Source organism: Hyperolius riggenbachi, chromosome 4, assembly GCF_040937935.1.
Source record: "Hyperolius riggenbachi isolate aHypRig1 chromosome 4, aHypRig1.pri, whole genome shotgun sequence".
NCBI classification, from domain to species: domain Eukaryota; kingdom Metazoa; phylum Chordata; class Amphibia; order Anura; family Hyperoliidae; genus Hyperolius; species Hyperolius riggenbachi.
In genome coordinates this window covers 390,775,624-390,803,253 of record NC_090649.1, presented here as the reverse complement: position 1 = coordinate 390,803,253, position 27,630 = coordinate 390,775,624, and the positions used below count along the sequence as shown (strand labels likewise).

Sequence of the window (27,630 nt, the reverse complement as noted above, 5' to 3'; positions counted from 1 at the left end):
AATAACTATATACAGTTACCAGCTACAGTCTGAGCTGCTGTTTTGGATGCTGTGTGCTGAGCTGACTCCTCCAGGCTCCCGTACACAGACAGCACAACGTGCAGAGAGTAGACTTCTTCCTGCAATGTGACCTCTGCTGCTGTATTCAGTGCTGCTGCCTCTGTATGTACATTTCAGTGCTAGCTATTTTTTCTCCTTCTAACACTTCTTTTTCCCCACAAAGATGATTAAGAATAAGTATGTTGTGGCAGCTTCTGTGATTGGAACAGTCATAGGAGGATCTATCCTTATGAAGTAAGTGCTGTTCTCTTTTGCACGTTACTTTCTGTTTTTATAAATGAATAGCATGATGTGTAACTGTATTTAGCAGTTGCTATTCATTAGATATAATGAGCAGAGTTGAGCTTGGCTCACTTTCTCCAACTTCCCTGAAATGTTCTAACTAGAGAAGAACAAATAATTAAACTGTTCTGTTAATTTTCAATCTCATGGAACTACAATTAGCTGGGGCAGAACCAAATCTTTGCATAGCAGGCTTCTAACCATACCATACAATCTAACCATACAATCTTGACTGTACAATTTCAGCACTTCCATGTAGTGTGACTGCTTACCTCAATAACCTATTCAGATTATTCTCAACCTGTTGATTGTTCCTTTGTGGCTATGTTCACAGTGGTGCGTTGCGATACATTGTACTGGGGCTTGCTACACTGCAATGCACCACCTAATGCGCGGCGGGTGAGTTGTAATATAATGGGGCAATATCGTAATGCAATGAATACAGTGCGTTACTGCAACATGCCCTTTCAGTGACACTGAAGCATACTTTACATTGACTGTATGCTTTACTGTACTTCCCCTTGCATTCCTGCTGTTCCAGGGAGCCCAACTGTTTCAGTAAACCTAGCTTTAGGCCTGGAACCCACTACAAATTGCTATCACACATGCTAGCGTTTTTAATGAGCGTTTTGTAAGCGATTTCATGAGCGTTTTCTGCTGATTTTGGTAGATTTTAAAAAGTGTACACGTTTTGCCAGCGATTGTGTAGCGGTTTACGATTAGCATTTTTAATTCTGTTTGGTCCTTTCAATTAATTTTAAATCTTTTAACAGTGTGCAGTAATTTAACCTCTTGACGACCAGCTAACGCCGATTGGCGTAAACTGGTCGTCTGCGGGCTACCATGGAAACGGCCGCTCGATCGAGCGGCCTTTCCATGTCAGTTCACGGAGGGTGTCTCCGTGAACAGCCGGAGGGCCGCCGATCGCGGCTCGCCGGCAAAATGTAAACAGGCGGGGAAGAAATCCCCGCTGTTTACATCATATGGCGCTGCTGCGCAGCAGCGCCGTAAGGCAGATCGGCGATCCCCGGCCTCTGATTGGCCGGGGATCGCCGGCATATGATAGGCTGAAGCCTATCCTTCAATGCGCAGGACGGAAATCCGTCCTGCGCAGCTCACAGGGGGAGGGACAGGGAGGGAGCGGGAGAGACGGCGGAGAACGCTGCGGAGGGGGGCTTTGAAGAGTCCCCCCGCTAAGCAAATGCAGCCGGCGGCGATCAGACCCCCCCCCAGCAGGACATCCCCCTAGTGGGGAAAAAAGGGGGGGTAGTCTGATCGCCCTGCTGCACTCCTGATCGGTGCTGCGGGCTGTAGAGCCCACGCAGCACCGATCAGTGAAAAATCCCCTGGTCGGCAAGTGGTTAAAGCTAATGGGAACCGAGTTTTTTTTTAAAAAGTCAGATACTCACCTAAGGAGAGGGAGGCTCTGGGTCCAATAGAGCACTCCCTCTCTTCTCCCGGTCCCCGATATTGCGCTGGCTCCCCGTAGCGGTATTCAACCGTTTTGGTCAAATACCGCACTCTCCCGGCCGAAGGGAAGCTTCGGAAATGCTTCAGGAGCCCGGGTGCTCCCGAAGACGGACCACTCTACACTGTGCATGCGCGAGCGCGCCCTCTAAGACGCGTTTGGGTGTGCGCCAGCTGTCTTCGAGAGGACTCGGCTCCCGAAGACTTCTGAAGTCCCATCGGCGTGGGATGAGAACGGAGGAGGCAGTGCAGCACCGGGGCCACCGGGAGAGGAGAGGGATGGCTCATTAGGACCGAGCTTTCCCTTTCCTTCGGTGAGTATCTGCCTTTTTTTTTTAAAGCCGGGTTACATTAGCTTTAAAAACGCTACCAAATCGCTCTGTATAATGTTAGTGCAGCCTGTAACGCAGCCCACCGCACAGCAATGTAACTGCAATGGGCTGTTCACAGTGCCCACGTTGCGTTACATTGTAACGCTGCACGTCAATCTAAAGTGCAGTATGCTACGGCGTTAGAGTGCCTTTGCTGCGTTAGCCTGCTTGTACAGGCGCAGTGATTAGCCACATGGCTAATTAATATTCACTGCACTGTGCTGACGTCACTGGCGGGACCACGTGATGCGGAGTGTTCCGCTCACGTGGTCTCCACCAGTGCATGCGTACTATAGTTCGCATCACGGACGCATCAAAGAGCCGCTTAACACGGCTCTTTGCAAACGTCTTCTGCCACCACCATGCGTTGCGTTAGGTGCACGTTATGCGACCTTAACGTAGCACCTAACGCAACGTCTTAGTGTGAAAGAAGCCTTAAAGAGATATGGTAGAAATTGTTCAATCAAAATTGTATGGTTAGTGGCTAGCTGTAAGATGCTCATTAATGGTAAAACATTTTAGTAAACAATCTTATTTTCGATCATATTTTATGAAAACTGGTGGGCCCAATTGATCCTAAGCAATTGAATTATCGAGTGTTGCCTTTAAAAAAATGGTGTGGTGGATTTTATGGGGGATCCCATAGGGAACAGTTCTTTTACCTAAAACCTAAAAGTTCTACTGGGAGCTGTAATTGGAGAACTGTTAACCGCTAGCCGACCACGTAATGCCAACTAGCGTGAACATTTCTGTATAAATCACTTGTGAGACCACATCTGGAATATGGGATACAGTTTTGGGCACCACACTACAGAAAGCTCTGTTGGTGGGCAGAAAAGGGGGGGGAATCACTTCTGTGCTGAGTTGTACGGCCCTGCAGCGAGGCCTTAAAGCTGCGGTTGCCTAATTGATAAAAACGTTCTGCTGACAGCACGTGAGTACAAGCTGTCGACAGACTGATATGTTTTTATCCGCTTGGCAAGTTTAGCAATGGAAAAGTATGTTGAATATGTTGAACAATGTGGTGGATCAATGGCCCCATAGCATTGCTGTTCGATCAATGCTAGATAGATTTATGCTGTAGTCTATTGAAACTACATTTCTCATGTAGGATAGAAATCAATCACTTACCAATCCAATTCAAGTCAGACAGTGATTGATCGGCTTGGCATATCGGGCCATGATCGTGAATCGGGTCCTTTGGGTGCCGCAATCTGCAGGTGGCTAGTAGATGCCTGTGCTAAATTTCGGCTATCGAGCGCCCAAGTGGTGATTTGGGTTCTTGATGTGGCTATGAATTTAATTGTTGTAGACAGTCGTATCCAATTGTCTGTAACTATCAGTAGTTTGGATTAGGCATTAGGTGGGGGTGAGGGCTAGGCACCTACATCAGAGAGTTGGGCATTAGGGGGGTTTAAGGTTAGGCACCAACATTGGAGAGTTAGGTTTAGGGTAGTATATATTAAAATATTGGTAACTTCATTTTCTGATACTTTAGGATTTGCAGTTTCTCCCGACGCCCAGCTGATGCGGTGACACCGCAGTACATACTCCATATTCGACCCCTGTATGGCCAGCTTAATTAGGCTGCCAGTGAGTTAAGCATGTTAGCTAAGTGGCTAGCACTGTCACTGGAGATGTTGAATAAAATGACAGTTTTTTTTTTCTATTAATACCATATTGGTGTTCATTGTCTGTTTTGTTTTGTTTTGTTTTGTTTCAGGGATTATACAGGTGGTGGACTCTGTCCCAGCAAAGCAACTGTAGAGGGGAAGACAGTCATAGTGACCGGAGCAAACACTGGCATTGGCAAAGAAACTGCTTTGGAGCTTGCAAATAGAGGTGAGATTTACAGCTGAGCTACACAAGCCTTCTTAGATAAGAATAGATTTGAGGGGCTAATGGCTCTCATGCTTGATGGATCGGCATCTAATGAAAAGTTGAAGCTGATTAACAGCGTACCATTACGCTGCAGCTGTTACACAGATGAAATGGCACTGGAAGCTGTTTGGCCAGGTTTTAAATAACCCTGGCCTGCGAAAAAAAGCGCTGAGACCACGCTTCCCACCACACACACTAAAGGCAGTGGGATGCGTGCTGCTCCCTTGGAGCATACCCGCATGGCTTTCAGGACTGTTTTAGCGGACGCCGCATGAGAGAAAAGACCCACCGCTGGATCCAGGGACAGGCGAGTGTGAAAGGTTAATTAAAAACATACTGTAGATGAATGTTTGAAAAACATTCATAGAGAATTGTGGAGTACTCCTAACAAAGACGTGTGTCAGGGTAGCTTAGCTTGTCCTAACCACAACAGGGAGTTGGGCAAACACAGGCTATTGTAAAAGGGTTCATAATATAATAATGTTCAGGAACACTGCTGTAGAACATGCTATAATCATAATGAGATGTGCTGCATTGTGTTTAGAAACAAAGTATAAAACCTTTACCCGTCATTTCAGGTACACTTTAAGGGATAGAAAGCAAAGAGTGGTGGTAAATGGAGCATACTCAAAATGGGAAACTGTTAGCAGTGGGTACCGCAGGAGTCAGTACTTGGTTCAATTCTTTTCAATGTATTTATTAATGATTTAGTAGACCAGGGGTCCCCAAAGGTTTTGGGTCGAGGGCCAGGTCAACATACTTCAGACTGCTGGGGGGCCAGAGTATACATAAAATGATGTAGAAGTCTTTGCGAGACAGACAGTGAAGCATACCCAGGTGACAACCTGCAGTCCAATTGGACAGCAGTGTCACCTGATGTGGAATTTGATTGGAAACCAGTGAATGACTGCTTTGTGGCTTCATTCTATATGCTGACCACCAATATTTAAAGATGTAGCTGACCGCATCTATTATGCATTTTGTGTGTAGGGGGCTGGTAAAAAAAACCTCAGGGGGCCACATGCGGCCCGCGGGCCTTAGTTTGAGGTCCACTGTAGTAGACGGAATATAAAGTAATGTAGCCATATTTGCATATGAAACAAAATTATGCAGAATTTTCAACACTTAGATGGATCATTACATATAACAGGATCTTGACAACATGGCAATATGGGCAGGCACGTGGCAGATTAAATTTAATATTGATAAATGTAAAGTCATGTACCTTGGATATACCAATGGCCTTATACCATACAAGATAAATAGCATACAGTTGTAAACGTCAGACTTGGAGAAGGACTTAGGAACACTGGATGATAACAAGTTAGGTAATTGTAGTGTATACAATGCCAAACGGCAGTAGCTTAAAGCAAATAAAATTCTGGAATTCGTAAAAGGGACAATAATACCTCGAGATGCAAGTATACTACTCCTTCTGTATAAATCACTTGTGAGACCACATCTGGAATATGGGATACAGTTTTGGGCACCACACTATAGAAAGGACATTGACCTTCTAGAACAGGTATAAAGGCGGGCAACTAAATTATTCAGAGCGATGGAATAGCTCACGGACCAAGAAAGTTTGGACAAACTGGGCTTATTTAGCTTGGAAAAAAGGTGACTGAGAGGTGACCTGATTAACATATATACAGTATCAGAGGGCAATACAAAAGCTTGGCAGGTAAGCTTTTTGTCCCTAGGGTTGTACAACAGACAAGGGGACATGATCTGCGTATGGAGGAAACCAGTTTTGCCATCTATTTAGAAAGGGGTCCTTTACAGTGAGAGTGGTTAAAATCTGGAATATCTTAAACTCAGGAAGTAGTTATGGGAAACTCTATATCTACATTTTAAGAGGGCTTGAATGCTTTCCTTGCAATGAAGGGCATCCACAGTTATTATTATTAGGTAATTCACAGGAGAGTTGATCCAGGGTTTTATCTGACTGCCATCTGGACTCAGGAAGGAATTTTTCCCTTTTAAAGCTAATTGGCCCAGGCCTTGTAAGGTTTTTCACCTTCCCCTGGATCAACTGGTATATGTGCAGGTTCATTCTTTTTTTTCCTTTGTTCTATTTTGGTTGGACTTGATGGACGGATGTCTTTTTTTCAACCAAACTATGTAACTATTTAATTGCAGACTGAAGCCTGTCTTCCCGCGGCATACTGTCGAGTCAGGATTATGTTGCATGCTGGGACAACTACTACACAGGCTCCCAAAATCACAAACACAAACAAAATGATAGAAAAATCGCATGCGTTTTCCATGTGTTATTGTTTTTTAAAGCTGGTGGTCCCCTAAATTTGATGCAGCAAACCACTTTTCAAAATGTTTAAACAATGGTGGAGGAGTAATTAGGTAGTATAGTTGTATTTACTATTTATAATGCTGTGGGTGCAAAAAGGTCAAAGTGTTTTCTTAGGTTGGTTCCTCAATAAGTAGAAGTACACTAATACTTTAACAGCTAACTGCAAGCTTCAACATGCCTTAAAGGATACCAAAACTGACATGTGGCATAATGAGATAGACATAGGTATGTACAGTGCCTAGCACACAAATAACTATGCTGTGTTCCTTTTTTTCTTTCTCTGCCTGAAAGAGGTAAATATCAGGTATGTAAGTGGCTGACTCAGTCCTGACTCAGACAGGAAGTGACTGTAGTGTGACCTTCACTGATAAGAGATTCCAACTATAAAACACTTTCCTAGAAGAAAATGGCTTCTGAGAGCAAGAAAGAGATAAAAAAGGGGGAAATTCTTATCAGTGAGGGTCACACTGTAGTCACTTCCTGTCTGAGTCAGGACTGAGTCAGCCACTTACATACCTGATATTTAACTCTTTCAGGCAGAGAAAGAAAAAAAGGAACACAACAGTTATTTGTGTGCTAGGCACTGTACATACCCATGGCTATCTCATTATGCCACATGTCAGTTGTGGTATCCTTTAAGAAGAGACCTGAGCTACTTTGAAAGCTATCTACTCTGCCAAATAAAAGTATTAACTTTTCATTTACCTATGTACCTTTATCTTGTCAGTTTACACGGGATGAATTAATCAGCTATGCTTTTATATTGAAATTCAGGCAACATACAGTATATGCTTAACGTGTGCTTTATTTCACTGACACAGGTGGGAGAATAATTATGGCTTGCAGGGACATGGAGAAGTGTGAAAATGCTGCAAAGGAAATCCGTGGCAAGACTTTAAATCACAATGTGTTTGCCAAACAACTGGACTTGGCATCAACCAAATCCATCAAAGAATTTGCAAAGAGCGTGCTTAAAGGTAAAACAGATTCATGTTTGCATGACATTAGCAGACGAACTAAAGTTGACAGAGAATAACATTCACATTTGTAAAAATCAGGGTGAGATTGTGAACATTCACTAAAACACAATTGTGTAAGTAAAAAATGTAAACTGCTATCTCATGGCCTTATTTCAATAACCTTTCCTATGTACACAGGTCTGGATGCATCTTGGAAATACCTCTGGGCCTATTTAGCCTAGAAGTCAGAGCCAGATCTATTGAACTTAGAGAAATATGGAGGCTGACATTTGTTTTCTTTGAGGCCCCTTGCACACATATGTGCTGCATTGCACCGCATTACGCTTCCCTGAAGCAACTCCGCTGCAAGGGCCATGCAAGTCTATGGAGACTGGCACAGTTAGCAAATGTGACGCGGTGGGCCCGGAAGTATCCAAATCAGTGCAGTCCTGACGCAAAGTCTGGAGTGCGTTACCGCATGATCGGTACAATAAGACACGAATTATGCAGTAATGCAAGTCAATGAGCGACGCAGTAAGAGTGCATGACAGGAGTGCAGTGCGACATGGTGCACATGAACTGATGGGAATACCAGAAACGTATTTCCTGCCCTGCAGGGAGTACGTCACTAGCTGGGGTGTGCCGCTATGCATATGACCCTGACGCAGCATCGTAGTGCAGGGTCATATGTAGGCTGATTTATGCAGTGCGAGGAGATCAAATTCTTATTTCACTCATTACAATGCATATCAAGCTGTGACTTTGGGGCACTGGGTTTTTGAGGGTTCTTTTGTTGTTCTGTCTCACAGCTACAATAAACCTAACATTACAATTATAGACTGCCCATTTTTTGGTTAGAGGGCAAACAAGCAAAATCAACAGGGGATCAAATATTTCTTCAATTTAATTCTTGAATGCTTTTTTTTTTCAGAGTAGAGTGGGAAGCAAGTTAATTCTAGGCTTAGATAGGAAAATGAGATGATTCCTGGTGGTTGAGACACCAACCGCCAAGGCTCTGCAAAGAGAGAGACCAGGAGCCTGATTGTGCAGTACCGTTAGATAAAATTAGTATGCGTAAGATATACTCACAAGGGTGGGTTGCACTCCTGCAACCACCCACAGAGCTTACGGGAAATTAACCGTTCCCTTTCGGTATCCCAGATTCGCTTGGCAGGTGCTGGTCGGTCGCTCACCTTAAGTATTTGGACAGGTGGTGTACCATATACTACCCCGAAGGGTTGGACTACAACTAAGAAAGCTTGTTGGAGGCGCCCAGAATATAATTATCTTAAATCATAAAGTATAAGAGTCATTCGGTCTTACCTCCATAAACGGACAAACCATATAAGTAACAGTTTTTAATGAGGCACAAAGAAGACAAAGCGTTTCACAGGTACTGGCCCGCTTCCTCAGGTCAATAACAAAGTGCCCAAGTCTGTAGCAGTCACAGCTGCGGGTGCCTCTTTTTCCTTTTTTTTTTTCTTTTTAAAAAGAGGCGCCCACAGCTGTGACTGCTACAGAAAGAGGCACTTTGTTATTGACTTGAGGAAGTGGGCCAGTACCCGTGAAACACATTGTTTTCTTTGTGCATCATTACTCCTAAACTTAATGATTGAAGATAATGATAGTTGTAGGCTTAGATAGAGCTTTTTAGCTGCAGATAAGAAATTAAATCTATACTGAAAATGGGATGGTACCAGCAGAGGAACTAGAAAGGAGAGAATACCACCATAAAAAAGGATTCACCTTGAGACAAATCCAAACTCCCCAAAGTTCTGTCAAAAGACAAATACTGGATTTTGAATAATCATGTTCAGTAAAAGATAATGGGGATCATACAGTATCCAAACTATATACCGTGACTTGCTGATATGCAGTCGATGAAGGTCAGATACACGAGATAATAATCAATTGAGGAGGGGATCTAGGAAAAATGTGCCCCTGCATTATGAGGAGAAAAGTTCTGTCTTAACGCATAAATTGTGTGTTTCAACTAAAACGTGGGAGAAACTACAAAATATTAGATAGTACAAATATACAAACAGGTGCAATATACATGATCTTTATAAATGCTGAAGGATGTAAAAATGGGACATGGAGCTATATACTCATATGGTGGGAATGTAACGCAATTCAATGCTTTTTGTCTTAAAGGTTTTCAAATTCAAAGATTTCACTGATTGTCTATAACCAGTGGCGTAGCGATAGGGGGAGGTTACGACCTCACTGGGGCCCCAGAATTACCTCTTTATTGGTCCTGTGCTGATAATAATCACTTCTATAGATGCTTTAAATAGTAGTAATCATTAAAAAACTGTTCCCCATCCCCTTCTTTCACCTCTGACAATGTGGTTGTCCTTAGCAGGTTTTGGTGCACCGTATCAATTGTTATGTATAGAGTGCTTGGAGGGCCCAATGTAAAATTTGCACTGAGGCCCTTAGCTGAATGCCCAAGAGAAGAGACCCAGCACCGTCTTCAAATGTATTTCAAGCTCTTTATTTTTAAAGCATCATGTTTCCTGTAACAGCAGAAACACAACACAATGGAACGGGAAAGCGGCACCGCATGTTATCCGCGTGCTGCGTCGCATACAGTCAATGAATCATTCTGTCAATGAAAAGTATGCTTCAGGCTTGTTCACAGTAGTGCGTAGTGGTGCCTGGCAGTGTCACACCGAAACCACCACACCACTGTGAACATAGCCATAGCTTTATTATTTGTCATCTCAGGTTCAATTGCAGAGAGCAAAACGTCTGTGGATGTTGCCCTCTTGGGGGTCAAGGTCAGAGGAGCAGCAGGTTTTACAATTTTGTTGAGTCTCATTAAAAGGAAGCTTAAGGCTGGGGAAAAAAAACGATTTTAACTTACCTGGGGCTTTTTCCAGCCCCTTGGACTTGTACTGTGCCCACAATGTCCTCCTGATCCCCGGCTTTTTTTTTTTTTTTAAGCCTTAAGCTTCCCTTTAAGAGCTTTTTGATGCTTTAAACCGTTGCAATATCATCAGTACATGATTAATGCAAGCTTTGCTGTGGTAATGCACGTAACATCGTAGTAACGCTTGAGTTAATCATGTACCTTGGGTACACCACTAGCAGTAGTAATGGATTTCCATTGTGCGCTGCGCTGCGTGCACAAGGCAATATTACCGGCAGTTTGTGCATCAACGCCATTGACACTAATAGGTGAAATCTGCATGAAGACTGGGGAATGTATGTTCTTTCTAGTAAAAAAAAAATGCCTTTGTAAGATATTTGACTTTTGTGCCATTTTTATTTTTGTAGAAGAGAAACACATCGACATTCTCATTAATAATGCTGCAGTAATGAGGTGCCCTCACTGGACAACAGAAGATGGGTTTGAAATGCAATTTGGAGTTAACCATTTGGGTATGTATTTTGCAGACTTTAGCCCCTTGCATACCAGCAGTCTTAGGCCCCTTAAAGAGAAACTCTGACCAAGAATTGAACTTTATCCCAATCAGTAGCCGATACCCCCTTTTACATGAGAAATCTATTCCTTTTCACAAACAGATCATCAGGGGGCGCTGTATGACTGATATTGTAGTGAAACCCCTCCCACAAGAAACTCTGAGGACCGTGGTACTCCTGGCAGTTTCCTGTCTGTGAACCTTGTTGCATTGTGGGAAATAGCTGTTTACAGCTGTTTCCACTTGCCAAAAAAGCATGCAGCACCTACATCACCTGCCAACAGTAAAAATGTCACCATGTAATAAATGTCAGAATGTAAATCAGGGATTTAAAAGCTTTTACAATGGGCAAACACTGACTAAATCATTTATACATAATTATTGTAAAAATGAAGCACTTTTTTTATTACATTGATTTCATTGGAGTTCATTCAGGGTGCATTTCTCTATGTTTTCTTTCTGTCCTGTGCAAGAGTTCAGGTCCACTTTAACTCCGTTCTCCGCCCCCTTCTCCTTTGCAACATATTTCACTGATAAAATCCGAAGTGGTTTTTCCACGCAGCCCTCAATTTCCATCTCCACCTCTCTCATCGACTGCTCGCTATCTGCATTCTCTCTACTCTTTGAACATTCTCTCTCCTCTCTAATAACCAAATCCCAGCTAACCACCTGATCTTTAGATCCTATTCTCTCCCATCTCATTCCACAGCTATCATCATCCTTTATGCCTGTACCTTTGTAAGTGTTTGGCAGGGTCCTCCCTTCCCTAGTATATTCTACATGATCATATGCTCCTTTCCAATGACTGCCTCGTATTTAGATTAGTGGCCCTATCTAACCAGCCCAAAATCGAATGATCATGTATTTTGTACCGTGTGCCTTGTATAGCTTTGTTCTATGTTGTATAACCTTGTTACGTCGCTCATCCTTTGTATCGTATGTGTCAAGAACCGGCCCGCGGCACGCCTGCGTATACGGTTCCCGACTGCGGGTTTGACCAGATTAAGCGGGGAACAGCCTTATTTAAGCTACAAACAAGGCTGGAACCCCTCCAAAACACCTCTCACTGCCACCACTAGCGTTGCTAGACACTTCCACTCTGCTGTCGAGTCCTCAGCGCGCACTCCGCGTTTTCGTATTTGGGTCAGCTTTGCGCTTAGGCCAAATACGGGAACGCCACGCACCCACACACACACACAGTTGCAATCTTACACTGTCGTGAAGCAAAGACCCACTAACAGTCGTTCCGAACGATACTGTTAGCTACTCGCACTGGCGTTGTTCGTACGTTGGGTCAGCTGCGCGCTTAGGCCAACGTATGACAAACGCCCCCACACACAATGCAATTACAATTTCCTACGGTAGTGTTGCTCAAGCGTACAATTAGGCATGAACTTATACACGGTTACACTTCAGTCTCTTCTAGGCTATGAGTGTTAGTTTAGTACGGCAGAAGTCAAACTTATTAAATAATAATTTAATATTTCAGAAAAAACATAAAACAGTGCAGAACTGAATATATACAAAAAGATTACAAAAAAACAAAGTAAAAATAGTTACAAGATAAAATGTACAAAGATAACACACAAAGCGATTTTGCTTACCAAAATAAACGGGAAATAAACGTACCAGCGTATCGATCTGGTGTTGTTGCGGGCGGTACGCACTTCTGGTCAGGAACCAGGTTAGTTCTAGCCGTGTGAGCTACCTCCAAGAACTACAAGTTGTGGCTATCCTAGCTGCGGTTTTATACTATGAAATACGCCTGGAGGCTGTAAGCCTGTGTGGACGGGGGGAAGCTAGATTTAATAACATCCTCAGACATAATTTGATTTCCCAGAGATCTGACATCCACATGTGAACAGTGTCCTATACAACAAAAGACTTTGTTAACCTCCAATCTCCCCAGGTTACAGGTGACAATTGATTAAGGCTTTCACATTGCAGCAGGATGTCCTGTGTGATCTGCTTCAAAGCAACTGTCTGATTAAGTGTTTCCTAATTACCTGTTTTCTGGCTGTCCAGAGGAACTGTATGCTAATGTCCCAGCCCCCTGCTTCCAGAGATATTCAATTTCCACAGGTAAAAAATGGTATCAAAAGGACTTCACCCATTTCTAATAGCCTGTCATGTACATTTCAGAGGTTCCTGTGTTAGTCTCCAGACACTGGTCCTCTGGCTTAGTGTATTGAGACAATGGGCCATCTCCTGAGTTCAAACAGCCAGGCAGATAATCCCATTAGCACTCTCAGAGGAACTGCATACAGACTCAAAGCACCTCATGGTCAAGACAATCACCCATTTCCTGGCCCCAAGCAACTCAAGGTAACAGCTCCCTTCTGGCAGACTTACACGGAACACAGGCAGAAAAATGAAAGAATATATTCCTTTATTCCTAACATCATCAGCACCCCAATATATCACCACAACTCCCCTCTTTAGAATGGGGCAAGGCAGATGATCTTCCCAGATTATCCTGCCAGCACCTACATTGTTGGTTCTGCTTGACGGGACAGTCCATCAGCATTCCCATGATTGCTCCCCTTCCTATGTTGAATGGTGAAGCTATATTGTTGGAGAACTAAGCTCCATCTCAGCAGTTTTCCATTGTCCCCAGAAACCCGATGTAACCAACTAAGAGGGTTGTGGTCGGTTACGACGGTGAATACACGACCGTAGAGATAGTGCTGCAGCTTTTGTAGGGCCCATACAATTGCCAAGCACTCCTTCTCTATGGTGGCGTAAGCTACCTCCCGGGGTAGCAGCTTCCGACTTAAGTACAGAATCGGATGTTCTTCCCCAGTTTGGTTTACCTGGCTTAATACAGCACCTAGGCCAAAGGCTGAGGCGTCCGTCTGGACTACAAACCGTCGGCTGAAGTCTGGCGCTTGCAACACGGGAGGGCTGGCTAGGGCCCTCTTCAGAGCTGTGAATGACTGTTCACATTCTGGTGTCCAGAGAATCTGCTTGGGCAGCTTCTTTTTTGTGAGGTCTGTCAAGGGCTTGGCGAGGGCACTGTAGCTGGGGACAAACTTTCTATAGTACCCCGCAGTCCCTAAGAAGGACTGAATCTGCTTCTTCGTGTGGGGGGTGGGCCAGGACACAATGGCATCTACCTTCCCAGTATCTGGACGAAGCTCTCCCCCCCCCCCCCACCACATGTCCCAGGTACTGTACCTGTTTCATGCCTATCTGACACTTGCTAGGCTTGACTGTTAGTCCTGCTGCAGTGATGCGCCCCAAAACCTGTGACAGCTGCGCTAAGTGGTCGTTCCAGTTGGCGCTAAACACGGCGATGTCATCTAGGTAGGCGACAGCGCAGTGTTCCAAACCTTCCAGGAGACCATTTACAACCCTTTGGAAGGTGGCTGGGGCGTTTTTCATCCCAAAAGGCATCACATTAAACTCAAACAGACCTGAGGGGGTGATAAAGGCAGACCTCTCCCGTGCCTCAGCTGTTAGAGGGACCTGCCAGTATCCCCGACTCAAATCCACGATTGTTAGATATTGCGCGCCAGCTAGCTTATCTAACAATTCGTCGACCCTCGGCATTGGGTAAGCATCTGATGCAGTTATCAAATTTAGTTTTCGATAATCTACACAGAACCGAGTGGTCTGGTCCCGTTTGGGTACTAGCACTACAGGTGATGCCCATGCGCTGTGCGACCGTTGGATCACCCCTAGTGACATCATTTCATTAATCTCCTTGCTGATGTGGGCCTGAACCTCAGGGGAGACTCTATAGGCTGACTGTCTAACCGGCTTGTTATTTCCGGTGTCAACATGGTGTACAGCCAGGCTGGTCAGACCAGGGCGGGCTGTAAAGGTACCACGGTAAAGGGTCAGCACATCAGATAGCCCAGCCTGCTGCTCTGCTGTCAACTCCGGATTGATCTGCACCTCGGTAACAGAGTCGGTTTCCTGGGTGGATGCCAGGATGTCAACCAGGGCCTCTGCTTCACCGTCCGGTAGCAAACTGCAGACAGGGAGAGCGCAAGCGGTTCTAGCATGATGTTCCTTTAACATATTTACATGGTATGTTTTCAGCTGCTTACCTCGGTCATCCAGCGCGACCACATAGGTCACATCACTAATCTTCCTATGTATGGTATAGGGCCCATCCCAAGCGGCCTGCAGCTTATTCTGTCGCATCGGGTTTAGGACCCATACCTTGCGACCTACCTCATAAACTCTCTCCCTAGCCCCGTGGTCATACCACTGCTTCTGGGTGGCCTGGGCTTGAGTCAGATTCTCTCGCACTAACCCCACCAGGGTGTCCATCTTTTCCCGGAACTTCAGAACGTATTCCACTATGGAGACCCCGGGGCCCATATCCTGCCCCTCCCAGACCTCTCGAATGAGATCGAGGGGTCCGCGTACCCTCCTCCCATATAATAGCTCAAAGGGCGAGAACCCGGTGGATGCCTGGGGCACCTCACGATAAGCAAACAGTAAGTGGGGCAGGTATCGCTCCCAGTCTCTCCCTTGCGATTCAACAAACACCCTTAGCATCTGTTTTAGAGTACCATTAAACCGCTCACATAACCCATTTGTCTGGGGGTGGTAAGGGCTGGCCATGATGTGTTCTACCTGCATCTGCTTACAGAGGCATTCCATTAGGCGCGACATGAATTGCGGGCCGTGATCGGTGAGCATTTCGCGGGGAAAACCGACCCGTGAGAAAATGCGCACCAATGCGTCCGCAACCTTGTCTGCCCGTATGGAGCTCAGGGCTACAGCTTCAGGGTAGCGAGTGGCATAATCTACCACCGTAAGAATGAAACGTTTCCCTGTGCTGCTGGGTACCGCTAGAGGCCCAATTATGTCAACAGCAACCCTTTGGAAGGGCTCCTCTATTATGGGTAAGGGCCTCAGTGGGGCTTTGTCGGTGTCACCTGCTTTGCCGACCCGCTGACAGGCGACACAAGACCGGCAAAAATCAGCAATATCTGTCCCCATGTGGGGCCAATAAAAATTGTGGGCAAGCCGGGATTTGGTCTTGCGGATCCCCAAGTGACCAGCCAGGGGCACCTCATGTGCTATTCTCAATAGCTGCTCCCTGTACCTGTGAGGAACAATCAACTGCCGGTCGGCCTCCTCCACTTCAGACGGCTCAGAGGGAATAACCTCTCTGTACAGTCTGCCGTGTTCCCAGTACACCCTCACTCTGTCGCCCTCCACCGGTGCCCTGTCCGCCAGACTCCTGAGCTCTTCCAGGCTGCTATCAAGTCGCACAGCCTCGGAGAACTCAGCGCTGTCGGCCACAGGCACCAGGGAGGTGGCAAACTGAGAGGCCTCTGGGTTCTCAGAGCCAGGCTCTGAAGTGGAAGAGCCCGACCCAGTGACATCAGCCCCTTCAGTGGACAATTCGTCTGCTGCAGCCCGGTGAGCACTGCGGGTCACCACTGCAGCTGACGGAACGTTCACGGTACACATGTCATTATGCAACACATCACATTTTACATCAACATTATCTGCATTCATGGTAACAACATGTCCTCCTCCAGGCCTGGGTACTGGAGACTCACTAGGGCTGGCTCCTAGTACACAGTCCGTAGCCCCTGGGGCCTCACCAGCACTCCCCGCTTGCACAGCATTATCACACAGTACCTTGCAAGAGTCCTGAACTTCTGCTGGGGGTGCAGGCCCCATGGGGTGTGGAGTAGGCTCATACCGGGCCACTAACCGTCCCAGGTCAGTACCCAACAAAACGTTTGTGGGGATGGCATCCGTTACCCCCACTTCTTTCATTCCGCTGCCGGCCCCCCAATCCAGGTGGACCAAGGCGGTGGGTATGGCGGGGGTGACACCCCCAACTCCTTTGACAGCCATAGTCTTGCCAGGAATGTACTCCTCAGGGTTCACAAGCTGGGGGTGCACTAGAGTCACCTCTGCTCCAGTGTCTCTTAGACCGGTGGTAACCGTATCCCCAACCGTGACAGGTTGCAGATTCTCTGCATAGCTACCTGCATTCCTGGTGGCACACAACGCATTCCGGGCCCCGCCAGAGTTTGGGGCTTCCTTCTTCTTTTCTGGGCACGTAGCACTGATGTGACCCGGTTTGTTACAGGCAAAACATCTCCGAGTGTCAACGGTGGCTGTTCTACCTCCAGGCGGCTGCGGGACCTGGCTTCGCTGGGTGCTCAGAGGAGAAGGTCTCGCAGGCTTTTCTCCCTTCCAGCTGGGCGCCGTAGTCCTCCGAAAATCAGATGCTCGATTGGACGTGTAGGCATCAGCAACTTTCGCGGCCTCATCCACGGTCTTTGGCTCTCGGTCCCGTACAAACTGCCGGACCTCAACAGGGCAAGTGTGGAGGAACTGGTCTTTTATTATCAGTTCCTGCAGGGCATCAAGTAGCTGTAGGTCGGCTTCCAGAGATGTCATCTCCGTGTTAGGTGGATCATCCAGGACATCGTCTCCACTCGCATCCTGTGGCGGGAGCGATTCCTCCTCTGGCGTGTCGTGAGCTGCATCTGCTGACGTTGAAGCACGGGCTCGTTCTGCCTCATCATGCTCCTCGAGCGCACGAACTAACTGCTCCTTAGTCTGGCCGCTCACCGTCTCGATGCCTTTGTGCTCACACAGGTTGAGTAGTATCTCTTTGTTTTGCCTTGCATAGCTGGATGCTTTCTGAGCCATCGTGTTGCACAAAATAAAAAGAAAAAAAAAGGGGGGGAGGGAAAGCAAACACCAAGTGTGTATCTTTGAACAAAAAAAAAACCGTATATAGATTCTGCACTGAGTAGACTTCTGTAGGCTAGTTGCTTCTAGCAAGCTTCCAGCCTTTAGTACTCAGAATAGCGAGCTAAACTGCGTACTAATGTACTAAACGATGCCACCACTGCCAGCCAATTATGTCAAGAACCGGCCCGCGGCACGCCTGCGTATACGGTTCCCGACTGCGGGTTTGACCAGATTAAGCGGGGAACAGCCTTATTTAAGCTACAAACAAGGCTGGAACCCCTCCAAAACACCTCTCACTGCCACCACTAGCGTTGCTAGACACTTCCACTCTGCTGTCGAGTCCTCAGCGCGCACTCCGCGTTTTCGTATTTGGGTCAGCTTTGCGCTTAGGCCAAATACGGGAACGCCACGCACCCACACACACACACAGTTGCAATCTTACACTGTCGTGAAGCAAAGACCCACTAACAGTCGTTCCGAACGATACTGTTAGCTACTCGCACTGGCGTTGTTCGTACGTTGGGTCAGCTGCGCGCTTAGGCCAACGTATGACAAACGCCCCCACACACAATGCAATTACAATTTCCTACGGTAGTGTTGCTCAAGCGTACAATTAGGCATGAACTTATACACGGTTACACTTCAGTCTCTTCTAGGCTATGAGTATTAGTTTAGTACGGCAGAAGTCAAACTTATTAAATAATAATTTAATATTTCAGAAAAAACATAAAACAGTGCAGAACTGAATATATACAAAAAGATTACAAAAAAACAAAGTAAAAATAGTTACAAGATAAAATGTACAAAGATAACACACAAAGCGATTTTGCTTACCAAAATAAACGGGAAATAAACGTACCAGCGTATCGATCTGGTGTTGTTGCGGGCGGTACGCACTTCTGGTCAGGAACCAGGTTAGTTCTAGCCGTGTGAGCTACCTCCAAGAACTACAAGTTGTGGCTATCCTAGCTGCGGTTTTATACTATGAAATACGCCTGGAGGCTGTAAGCCTGTGTGGACGGGGGGAAGCTAGATTTAATAACATCCTCAGACATAATTTGATTTCCCAGAGATCTGACATCCACATGTGAACAGTGTCCTATACAACAAAAGACTTTGTTAACCTCCAATCTCCCCAGGTTACAGGTGACAATTGATTAAGGCTTTCACATTGCAGCAGGATGTCCTGTGTGATCTGCTTCAAAGCAACTGTCTGATTAAGTGTTTCCTAATTACCTGTTTTCTGGCTGTCCAGAGGAACTGTATGCTAATGTCCCAGCCCCCTGCTTCCAGAGATATTCAATTTCCACAGGTAAAAAATGGTATCAAAAGGACTTCACCCATTTCTAATAGCCTGTCATGTACATTTCAGAGGTTCCTGTGTTAGTCTCCAGACACTGGTCCTCTGGCTTAGTGTATTGAGACAATGGGCCATCTCCTGAGTTCAAACAGCCAGGCAGATAATCCCATTAGCACTCTCAGAGGAACTGCATACAGACTCAAAGCACCTCATGGTCAAGACAATCACCCATTTCCTGGCCCCAAGCAACTCAAGGTAACAGCTCCCTTCTGGCAGACTTACACGGAACACAGGCAGAAAAATGAAAGAATATATTCCTTTATTCCTAACATCATCAGCACCCCAATATATCACCACAGTATGTATTTATTGTCCAGCGCTGCGTAATGTCAGCGCTGTATAAACAAAATAAATACTAATACTAACATTGCTTTTTAACCTATCCCTCTCCAGTGGTATCTTTCCATCCTCACTCAAAAAAGATGTTTTGTGACTATCTCCAGATCCCACTGCACTCGCCAAATACCACCCTGTGCCATTTTTCCCATTTGTATCCAAAATACATGAACTGGTTTTAGTATCCAAAATCCATTATTTAACTAACTCCCTGCTTGATCAGCTGCAGTCTGGCTTTTGCTCTAACCACTCCACAGAAATCACTCTCACTAACGTGATCTTCTTATAGCTTAAAGGGGAACTGAAGTAAGAGGTATACGGAGGCTGCCATATCTATTTCCTTTTAATCAATACCAGTTGCCTGGCAGCCCTGCTGGTCTATTTCTCTGCAGTAGTATCTGAATAACACCAGAAACAAGCATGCAGCTAGTCTTGTCAGATCTAACTTTAAAGTCTGAAACACCTGATCTGCTGCATGCTTGTTCAGGGGCTATGGCTAATAGTATTAGAGGCAGAGGATCAGCGCCCTGCTGCCAGGCAACTGGTATTGCTTAAAAGGAAATAAACGCGGCAGCCTCCATATACCTCTCTCTTCAGTTGTCCTTTAATCCAAAGGCCATTATTCTTGATCTGTCATCAGCATTTAATACTGTCGACCACACCTTACTCCTACAGATAGGCCCGGTGCACACCAAAAACCGCTAGCAGATCCGCAAAATGCTAGCAGATTTTGAAACGCTTTTTTTTATTTTTCTATGGCGTTTTGCTAGTGTTTTGCGGATTGCTGCTGCGGTTTTCAGTATAGTAGATTTCATATATTGTTACAGTAAAGCTGTTGCTGAACAGCTTCTGTAACAAAAACGCCTGTAAAACCGCTCTGAAGTGCCGTTTTTCAGAGCGGTTTGCGTTTCTCCTATACTTAACATTGAGGCAGAAACGCACCCGCAATCCAAAAAATGCCTCACCCCGGCATTTTTCGTTTCTGCAAAACGCCTCCTGCTCTGGTGTGAACCACCCCATTGAGATACATTGACCAAGCGGATCCGCAGCCGCAAGCGGCTGCAGAAACGCTGAAAAAGCTGCTCGGTGTGCACCAGCCCATACTTTCATTTGTAGGCATTAAGGGCCTGACTCTCTCCTGGATATCTTCCTATCTCTCTGGAAGGTCTTTCACGGTCTCTTATGCTAGGAACACACCATACAATTTTCTGTTAGATTTACCTGCCAGATCGATTTTTTTTCCAACATATCCGATCTGAATTTCGATCGATTTTTCGATGTTCCAAATTTTTTAAAATCTTTTTTTCGAATTTTTTTTTTTATCAATTTTCATAGAAATAAAAGAAAACAGATTAAAAAATTGAAAAAACAATCGAAATTCAGATCGGACTTGTTGGAAATTATTGATCTGGCAGGTAAATCTAACAGAAAATTGTATGGTGTGTATCTAGCATTACTCAGGACAGACCTCTTCTCCACATCCTATATTTGTGGGATATGTGGAACTTTGGGTGGTATAAAGGACTGCACCATTAACTTCCTGACGACCTCCCCACAACAATGGGCGTGGCTGCGGCGGCAGCCCCAGGAACGCCTAACGCCAATTGGTGTCAGGTCCTGGGGTCGGCTACTGCAGGAAACCGACCTGGAAAGTGGTAGAATTTTGCCCTGGGATTTTGGGGGGATAAATACATAGTTCTGCTGCAGGGACGCGGTGAATCATCTTTGATCTTAATGCTGAAAAGGACTGGAGAGTAAAAAGAGGTATTTTTATTGGCTTCAGACTCTCTTTAACTCTCTCCTCACGTGTTTCTGACTGCTAGTGTTGCCACTTGTGATGAATTTCAGAATGTAAATGGGGGAGAGGAACGATTTTCCAATGGGCAAATAATGTCTAACAACTTTAGAAATTAACCACTGTGTCCTCCTTGACGTATAAAAACATCAAGGAGGACAGGCGCGCTCCCGCGGCCGATCCCGCGCGTGCACGTGCACTCCCGGCCGCGGATTCGGTAGCCACGGAATCAATGTATCGGGCTATGGAGCCCGATCACTGATTCCTCTCCCCCGCTGAAAAAGCGACAGCTTCTCTCGGAAGCTTCGCTCTTTCTGAAGCTGTGTCCCTCTAAGCGTACATTGTACGCTTAGAGTGACGTCATGTAAACAAACTCGAGATTGCCATCTTATGGCCAAAAAGTAAAACTACAAGTAAATGTAAAAAAACATTACAATACACAAATATTTCCCCAAATAAAACACTTTTATATCCCACCCTCCCAAAAATGCCCACATAAAATGTTTAATAAAAAAAAAAAAAAAAATTACTATAAAAAAAAATATATATATTTACCTAAGGGTCTAAACTTTTTAAATATCTATGTAAAGATGAAATATTTCTCTCTATTTTTTTTTTTATAAGCTTGTAAATAGTGATTTATGCAAAACGGAAAAAATGCTCTTTTATTTCCAAATAAAATATTGTCGCGATACATTGTGATAGGGACATAATTTAAATGGTGAAATAACCGTGACAAATGGGCAATTACAATACGTGGGTTTTAATTATGGAGGCATGTATTATTTTAAAACTATAATTGCCGAAAACTGACAAATAATTAATTTTTTCATTTTTTTTTCTTATTCTTCCTGTTAAAATGCATTTACAGTAAAGTGGCTCTTAGCAAAATGTACCCCTCCAAAGAAAGCCTAATTGGTGGCGGAAAAAACAAGATATAGATCAGTTCATTGTGATAAGTAGTGATAAAGTTATAGGCTAATGAATGGGAGGTGAACATTGCTCGGATGCATAAGCTAAAAAACGACTGAGATGTTAAGTGGTTAATATTGTAAAAAAAAATTAGCAATTTTGTTAATTATGTTATTTTCACTTCAGTTCCTCTTTAAGGTATAAAATGGTTTACATCTGTCTTTTACTGACTGGAATTTCCTTCATCTTCACAGGACACTTCCTCCTGACTAACCTGCTGCTTGATAAAATGAAGAATTCTGGACAGTCCCGCATCATCAATGTGTCTTCCTTAGCTCACGTATTGGGAGATATTGACTTTGAAGATTTAAACTGGGAGAAGAGGAAGTACAACACTAAAGAAGCTTACTGTCAGAGCAAACTTGCTAACATCCTGTTTACAAATGAACTGGCTAAAAGGCTGCAAGGTAAGTCAATCACAGACATAAGAGAAAAAAAAAGTATCTCTGCTGTCCTGTAAAGTCTGCCTGTGCTATAGATTTATGTTTTAACCCCCTGTATACGGCATACAGTCCGACATAGTATAACAGGTAGCGTGAGAAAACCAATATTCACATGCTCCAGGTATAAGACAGCAACAGTATTGTCCAAATTTATGTAGGCATTTCCTGCCCTGTAGATTTCTATACGTTTTGGAGAATTAGATCTAAGAGGTACTGACTACATACAGTTGGGCTAGGTTCACAGTGGAGTGCTGCAGTGTGTCATAATGGCCGCATTGTAACCAGGGCAATGGCGTCTCGGAATTTGAGCAATTTTTGCGTACCTGGAGTTGAAGTCCATGGTTTCATAAACTTAGGAGTTACCGTAGATGATATTCATACCCACTTCATAGCCCTGCTAGGGCTGTGGAGTCCGAGTCGGTGGTTTTGTAAACTGAGGAGTCAAAGATAGAATAGGTTGATTTTTGAACTGACTCCACAGCCCTGATTGTAAAGCAGAACATGGCAATGCAAAAGTAATGGGACGTTCACAGTGCAGCCATTGCGTCACGGTCTGATGGAGTGCGGTATCCCTATTCCCTACTCACTGCATGCAGTTCATTTACCGCACAACATCCGCATAAACAGTATTGTGAAGTATACTTTTCATTGACTGTAAGCAATCCAACCCACGGATAACGTGCAGCTCTGCTTTCCAATTCCGTCACGTTTGTGCTGTTCCAGGGTATGCAATGCAACTCTCACTGTGAACCTAGCCTAAGCAATAGGATGAAGATATATGAAACATACTACAATTTATTTTGAAGTTTAAACACAATATATACTCTGTGCAGTGCTGCGGAAGTTGTTGGCCCTATATAAATACTAAAGAATAATAATTCAGCATCTGTATGAGTATGACAACCATTCCATGCCAGTGTCAATTAAATGCCTACACAAGCACACCCCTTTCTGCTGTATGGAACTGATTTGGTGTTCTCCTGAATAGAATTTTATTTAGGGCCTGTTTCCACTACACGCAGATTGGATGCAGAATGGATGCAGAAAAACTGACTCCAATGAATGTCTATGGGCCTGTTTCCACTAAACGTGAGTTTTCTGATGCAGATTTTCCCATAGGCATTCATTGGAGTCAGTTTTTCTGCATCCATTCTGCATCCAATCTGTGTGTAGTGGAAACAGGCCCTTAAAGGAAAACTACTCCAGAAAATGTTAACATTTAAAATAGATACAAATAAAATGTAGATTTAGATGTAGTAGTGTACTATAAATTACTTTTTTCGTATGTCGCTGTCACTTACAGTATGTAGTGAAAATCTGACTAGCTCTGCTCTTCATGGGAGATTTTTTACCTATTTCTTTATTTACAAAAGCACTTAGTGAATGGCACTTGCTCAGTTTAACTGCCAAAATAGTGTGCCCACGTGTAGGGAGGATGGCCAGCATCTCTGTATAGATCCTTTTCAGGGAGTCCTTTTGTAAAGAATAAGGTCCTATTTCCACTGTGCTGGCATTCATCTTGCGCGATGCACCCCGGCACTTGCTTTCATGTGCGTGATACTTTTTTTGTGTTTTTGTTTTTTTTGCTGCATGCCGTGTTTCCCCCCCCCCCATATGCGAAATGAACATCAGCCTATTGATTTCCGAATTCGCAAGTGGGAAAACGCAAAGAATCACCCCTAGTGGAATCCAGCCTTTAAAGTGAACCCAAGCTGCAGCTCGGTTTCTAAACAAGTTCATACCCTGCCTGAAGAGAGAGGATCCTGAGGCTTCCATTGAGGCTTCCCTCTCTTGTCAGTAGTCCCCTGTTGCAGAACGCGGCCCCCTCCGATTCGGGGCTGCGCAGGTATACTAACGTGTTAATGGCCATGCGATCCCGCCCTCTCATGCACAGTAGCACGGAGCCCGTTGCTCTGGCTTACTGCACATGCGGGATCAGTCAGCTAATGCGTGGCCATGAATAAGGAAGAGGAGCTGGGCGACTCTAATCTGATTAGTGACAGTGCCTTGTCACTACTCTTCCAGGGGGTCGTGCCTAGCGTCGGGTGACATTAGAATAGAGAGGGAAGCCTCAATAGGATCCTGAGGTTTCCTTCTCTGCTCGCAGCTTCGGTACCGGGTCCTGTAACTTCAGCAAGTCGCGGCCTGTCTGACGCAAGAGAAGTCGTATAGTATGGTAGGGATTCTTTAGCCTTATCAATTAATAGGGTCTATTTCTTTGGTTCTTCAGCAAGGCTGGAATCCGGCAGTGACTTTGTGAAGGATGTGTGTATCAAGTCACATACAAGGTTATTCTAGAAAAACACTCGCTTCCTTCTGCTAAGACTATGGGCTTGATTCACTAAGACAAATAACATGCCTTATCAAAGTTAGCACGCCTTATCAGAGTAGCATAGTGAGCGCTAGGAACCTGCAGGGGCTCAGGGCAGGACGAATGGAGCTCTCGTCATTGCCAATTAGCAGGCATAAGATCGCTATGCTACTCTGATAAGGCACATTAACTGTGATAAGGCGTGCTAACTTTAATAAGGTATGCTATTTGTCTTAGTGAATCAAGCCCTATGTTTACTAACGCAGAGGATTGAAATTTCCAGCATGAGAATACTCCATTCCACATAGTCAGAGGAATCAAGATCTGGATGGAGGATCATAAAATCAAGAGTCTGTCCATATGAGGACCTTACTGAAAACCTCTGTAACAACATGAGCACGATAAATGGTCACAAACCATCATGCAAAGCTTTGCTATATGATTTTAGTTTTTTTGCAAAAAATAGTGGTATGAAGTTACCCAACAGCAGTGATTTGAAAAACTGATGGAGGTCATGACAAAACGCATGAAAGCTGTGATCGCAAATTGAGGTTATTCCACCAAATACTGTTTTCTGAACGCTGATCATTCAAAACATTATTGCCATTTAGTTTAAGACCGAACTGGGATGGTTTTCTTTGCATTATTCAAGTCCTGCAAACACTGCATCATTTCTTTTATTTGTATGCACTGTCATTTCCTTTAGAATTATGCAATAACGAACACTAGTTTTTAAATATGTGTGTATTGTTATGTTTAGGTACATGTTTCCAGTGACCTTGTTCTCTTTCTGTTTAGGGTCAGGAGTCACTACCAATTCACTGCACCCTGGAGTGGCTAGCACAGATCTGGGCAGGCACACGGGAATGCACAAATCTGCATTTTCTAGCTCAATATTAGGTAAGGTGGACTTGATTGCACTTCATTCTTACTCTGAATCTTTTTTTTTTTTTTTTTTTTTGCACTGTACTAGCTGAACCTGATTTGTTTGTACTTAAAAATGCTTTATATTTCAGGCCCCGTATTTTGGTTTGTGATAAAAACCCCAAGACAGGCAGCACAGTCAAGTGTCTACCTTGCTGTAGCTGAAGATTTCCAAGGGACATCAGGGAAATATTTCAATGCACTGAAAGAGGCAGAGCCGGCACCACAAGCCTTAAATGAGGAGACTGCAAAGAGACTTTGGGAAGAAAGTGCTAAACTGGTGCACCTTGATGAGGCATTACAGGAATGCAGACAATAGAGGAGCATGATGAGAACTGCACATGTGCAATATCTTCAATGAAGATCATGAGAGGAGTTCTGTTATTGGAATGATGGACTGTTTTATATGAAAATGCACTGTAGCTGTTCATCAGTTTGTGGACAATTTCCAAGATATTATGTAAATCTGCTCCCCCACCACCTGCAGTGGTTAACAAGTCCACATTTGCAGAAATAAATCATGCCCAAGTAATGTTTTGAGGAAATTACTGGTCAAGACTAGAGATGGTCCATGACATGCAAATAAGTCATCTTGCATACAAATTGTACTCAATTTGTATGCTTCTTAGGATTAATAACATCAGCATCAATTAGAATTATTGACATTGGAGCAGCTCTCTGGGTGTGTCCTTGATTACTAGAAATAAGCTCAGGCTGTATTCACACTACACCAGATGAAAAACTGATCCGTTTTCCGTTTAAATGAATCAGTTTACTATATTAGGCATCAATTTTTCATCTGGGTTTCCCTTCCGTTTTCGTGTCACCATCCGCTCGGAACCTGTGGCTGCGTTCCTCCATCGTTGCTGCCATCCATTTAGGTCCCAGCATGCTAGAAACTGTGGTATACCGATCCCAGAGCCCCATCAGAAGCATCAAGCTCCCATGGGTTTGCACAAGACCAATGGGAATCCTCCTTAACCTCCTTGGCGGTAATCCCGAGCTAGGGTCGGGGCGGAAAAGTCACTGGGAGGTCTGTGCAGAGTATACCGCGCAGTGGACAGTTTTACAGTTTTTCCGACGTCTGCAATAATTATTCGTCCGCTCCTGCGAGGCTCTGCTTCCTGCTGGTGAGATCGCTCCCAAGGTTATACATATGATGTTTTTAATTTAGGTTAGGCCACTTGCCTGGAGGTCTGCCTCATCGTGGCGCAAGTGTCCAGTATATTATACTTTGCATGCAAACTATAGTGGAAGCCAAAGTTCCTCCATAGTATAATAAATGTAGCATTTGTTTTGAACGCAGGGCATGCATTTTCAGCCTAATAGAGGTGGTGCATGCCTGAGTGATTAACCAGTTAATTGCAGCATGTTTTTAGGGATGCGCAACCCCCCCCCCCCCCCCCCTCTCATAATTTTGAGAGGACCCGAATAGACAGCGGAGGGAGAGTAATTTACAAAATGTATGCGGGGAGCCAGCTTAGTGAGAATGGACACTGTCATTCTCATAGCTTAATATTAACTTCTCTTGGCCTCCGTCGCCATCCACTTTGTCTGGCCGATCTGGAAAAATCGTTCAGGACCCAAACTTGCGTTCTGCTTGACTGAACAGACTGATGTGAACGGTTCCTAATGCATAGGATCCATTTGTATCTCTTCTGTTCAGTTCCGATAAATTGAACATCTTTACTGGCCGTGTGAAAGGAGCCTTGATGTAAATTTTGTTTTTGCATTTGCAGTTATTCAGCTTTATATGAGTAAGAATGAACTTTTATGATGCCAGACTTCTGCTCAGTGAGTGAACTTGCAAATAATTCCTGTAAAGCCAAACACACTGGTGTACTGTGTGCCTCTAACCTTGACATTTTACAGAGCTATACAAATCCAACTGGCAGACAGCTGTTTTAGGCAAATTGGCCTTTATCAGTGCAGTTATCTGTGTGAAATAGGAGTTTATATGTCCGATTAAGTGACAGTGAACCAGCACCACTGGGAGTTTGTAAAGGACTAAAAGCAACCACCCCCTCCTACTAAAAAAAAAAAGAA

The 27,630-nt window shown here is 44.6% G+C and overlaps 1 protein-coding gene across 1 annotated transcript; it reads left to right on the top strand.

Moving 5' to 3' along the window:
* Positions 1 to 115: 115 nt before the first annotated feature.
* LOC137504146 (retinol dehydrogenase 13-like) lies at positions 116 to 27,630 on the top strand. The gene is made up of 7 exons (XM_068232173.1): positions 116 to 294; positions 3,904 to 4,022; positions 7,194 to 7,349; positions 10,614 to 10,718; positions 22,101 to 22,313; positions 25,459 to 25,560; positions 25,677 to 27,630. The coding sequence occupies exons 1-7, from the start codon at positions 224 to 226 to the stop codon at positions 25,901 to 25,903; spliced, it is 993 nt and encodes a 330-aa protein (XP_068088274.1). The 5' UTR covers positions 116 to 223; the 3' UTR covers positions 25,904 to 27,630.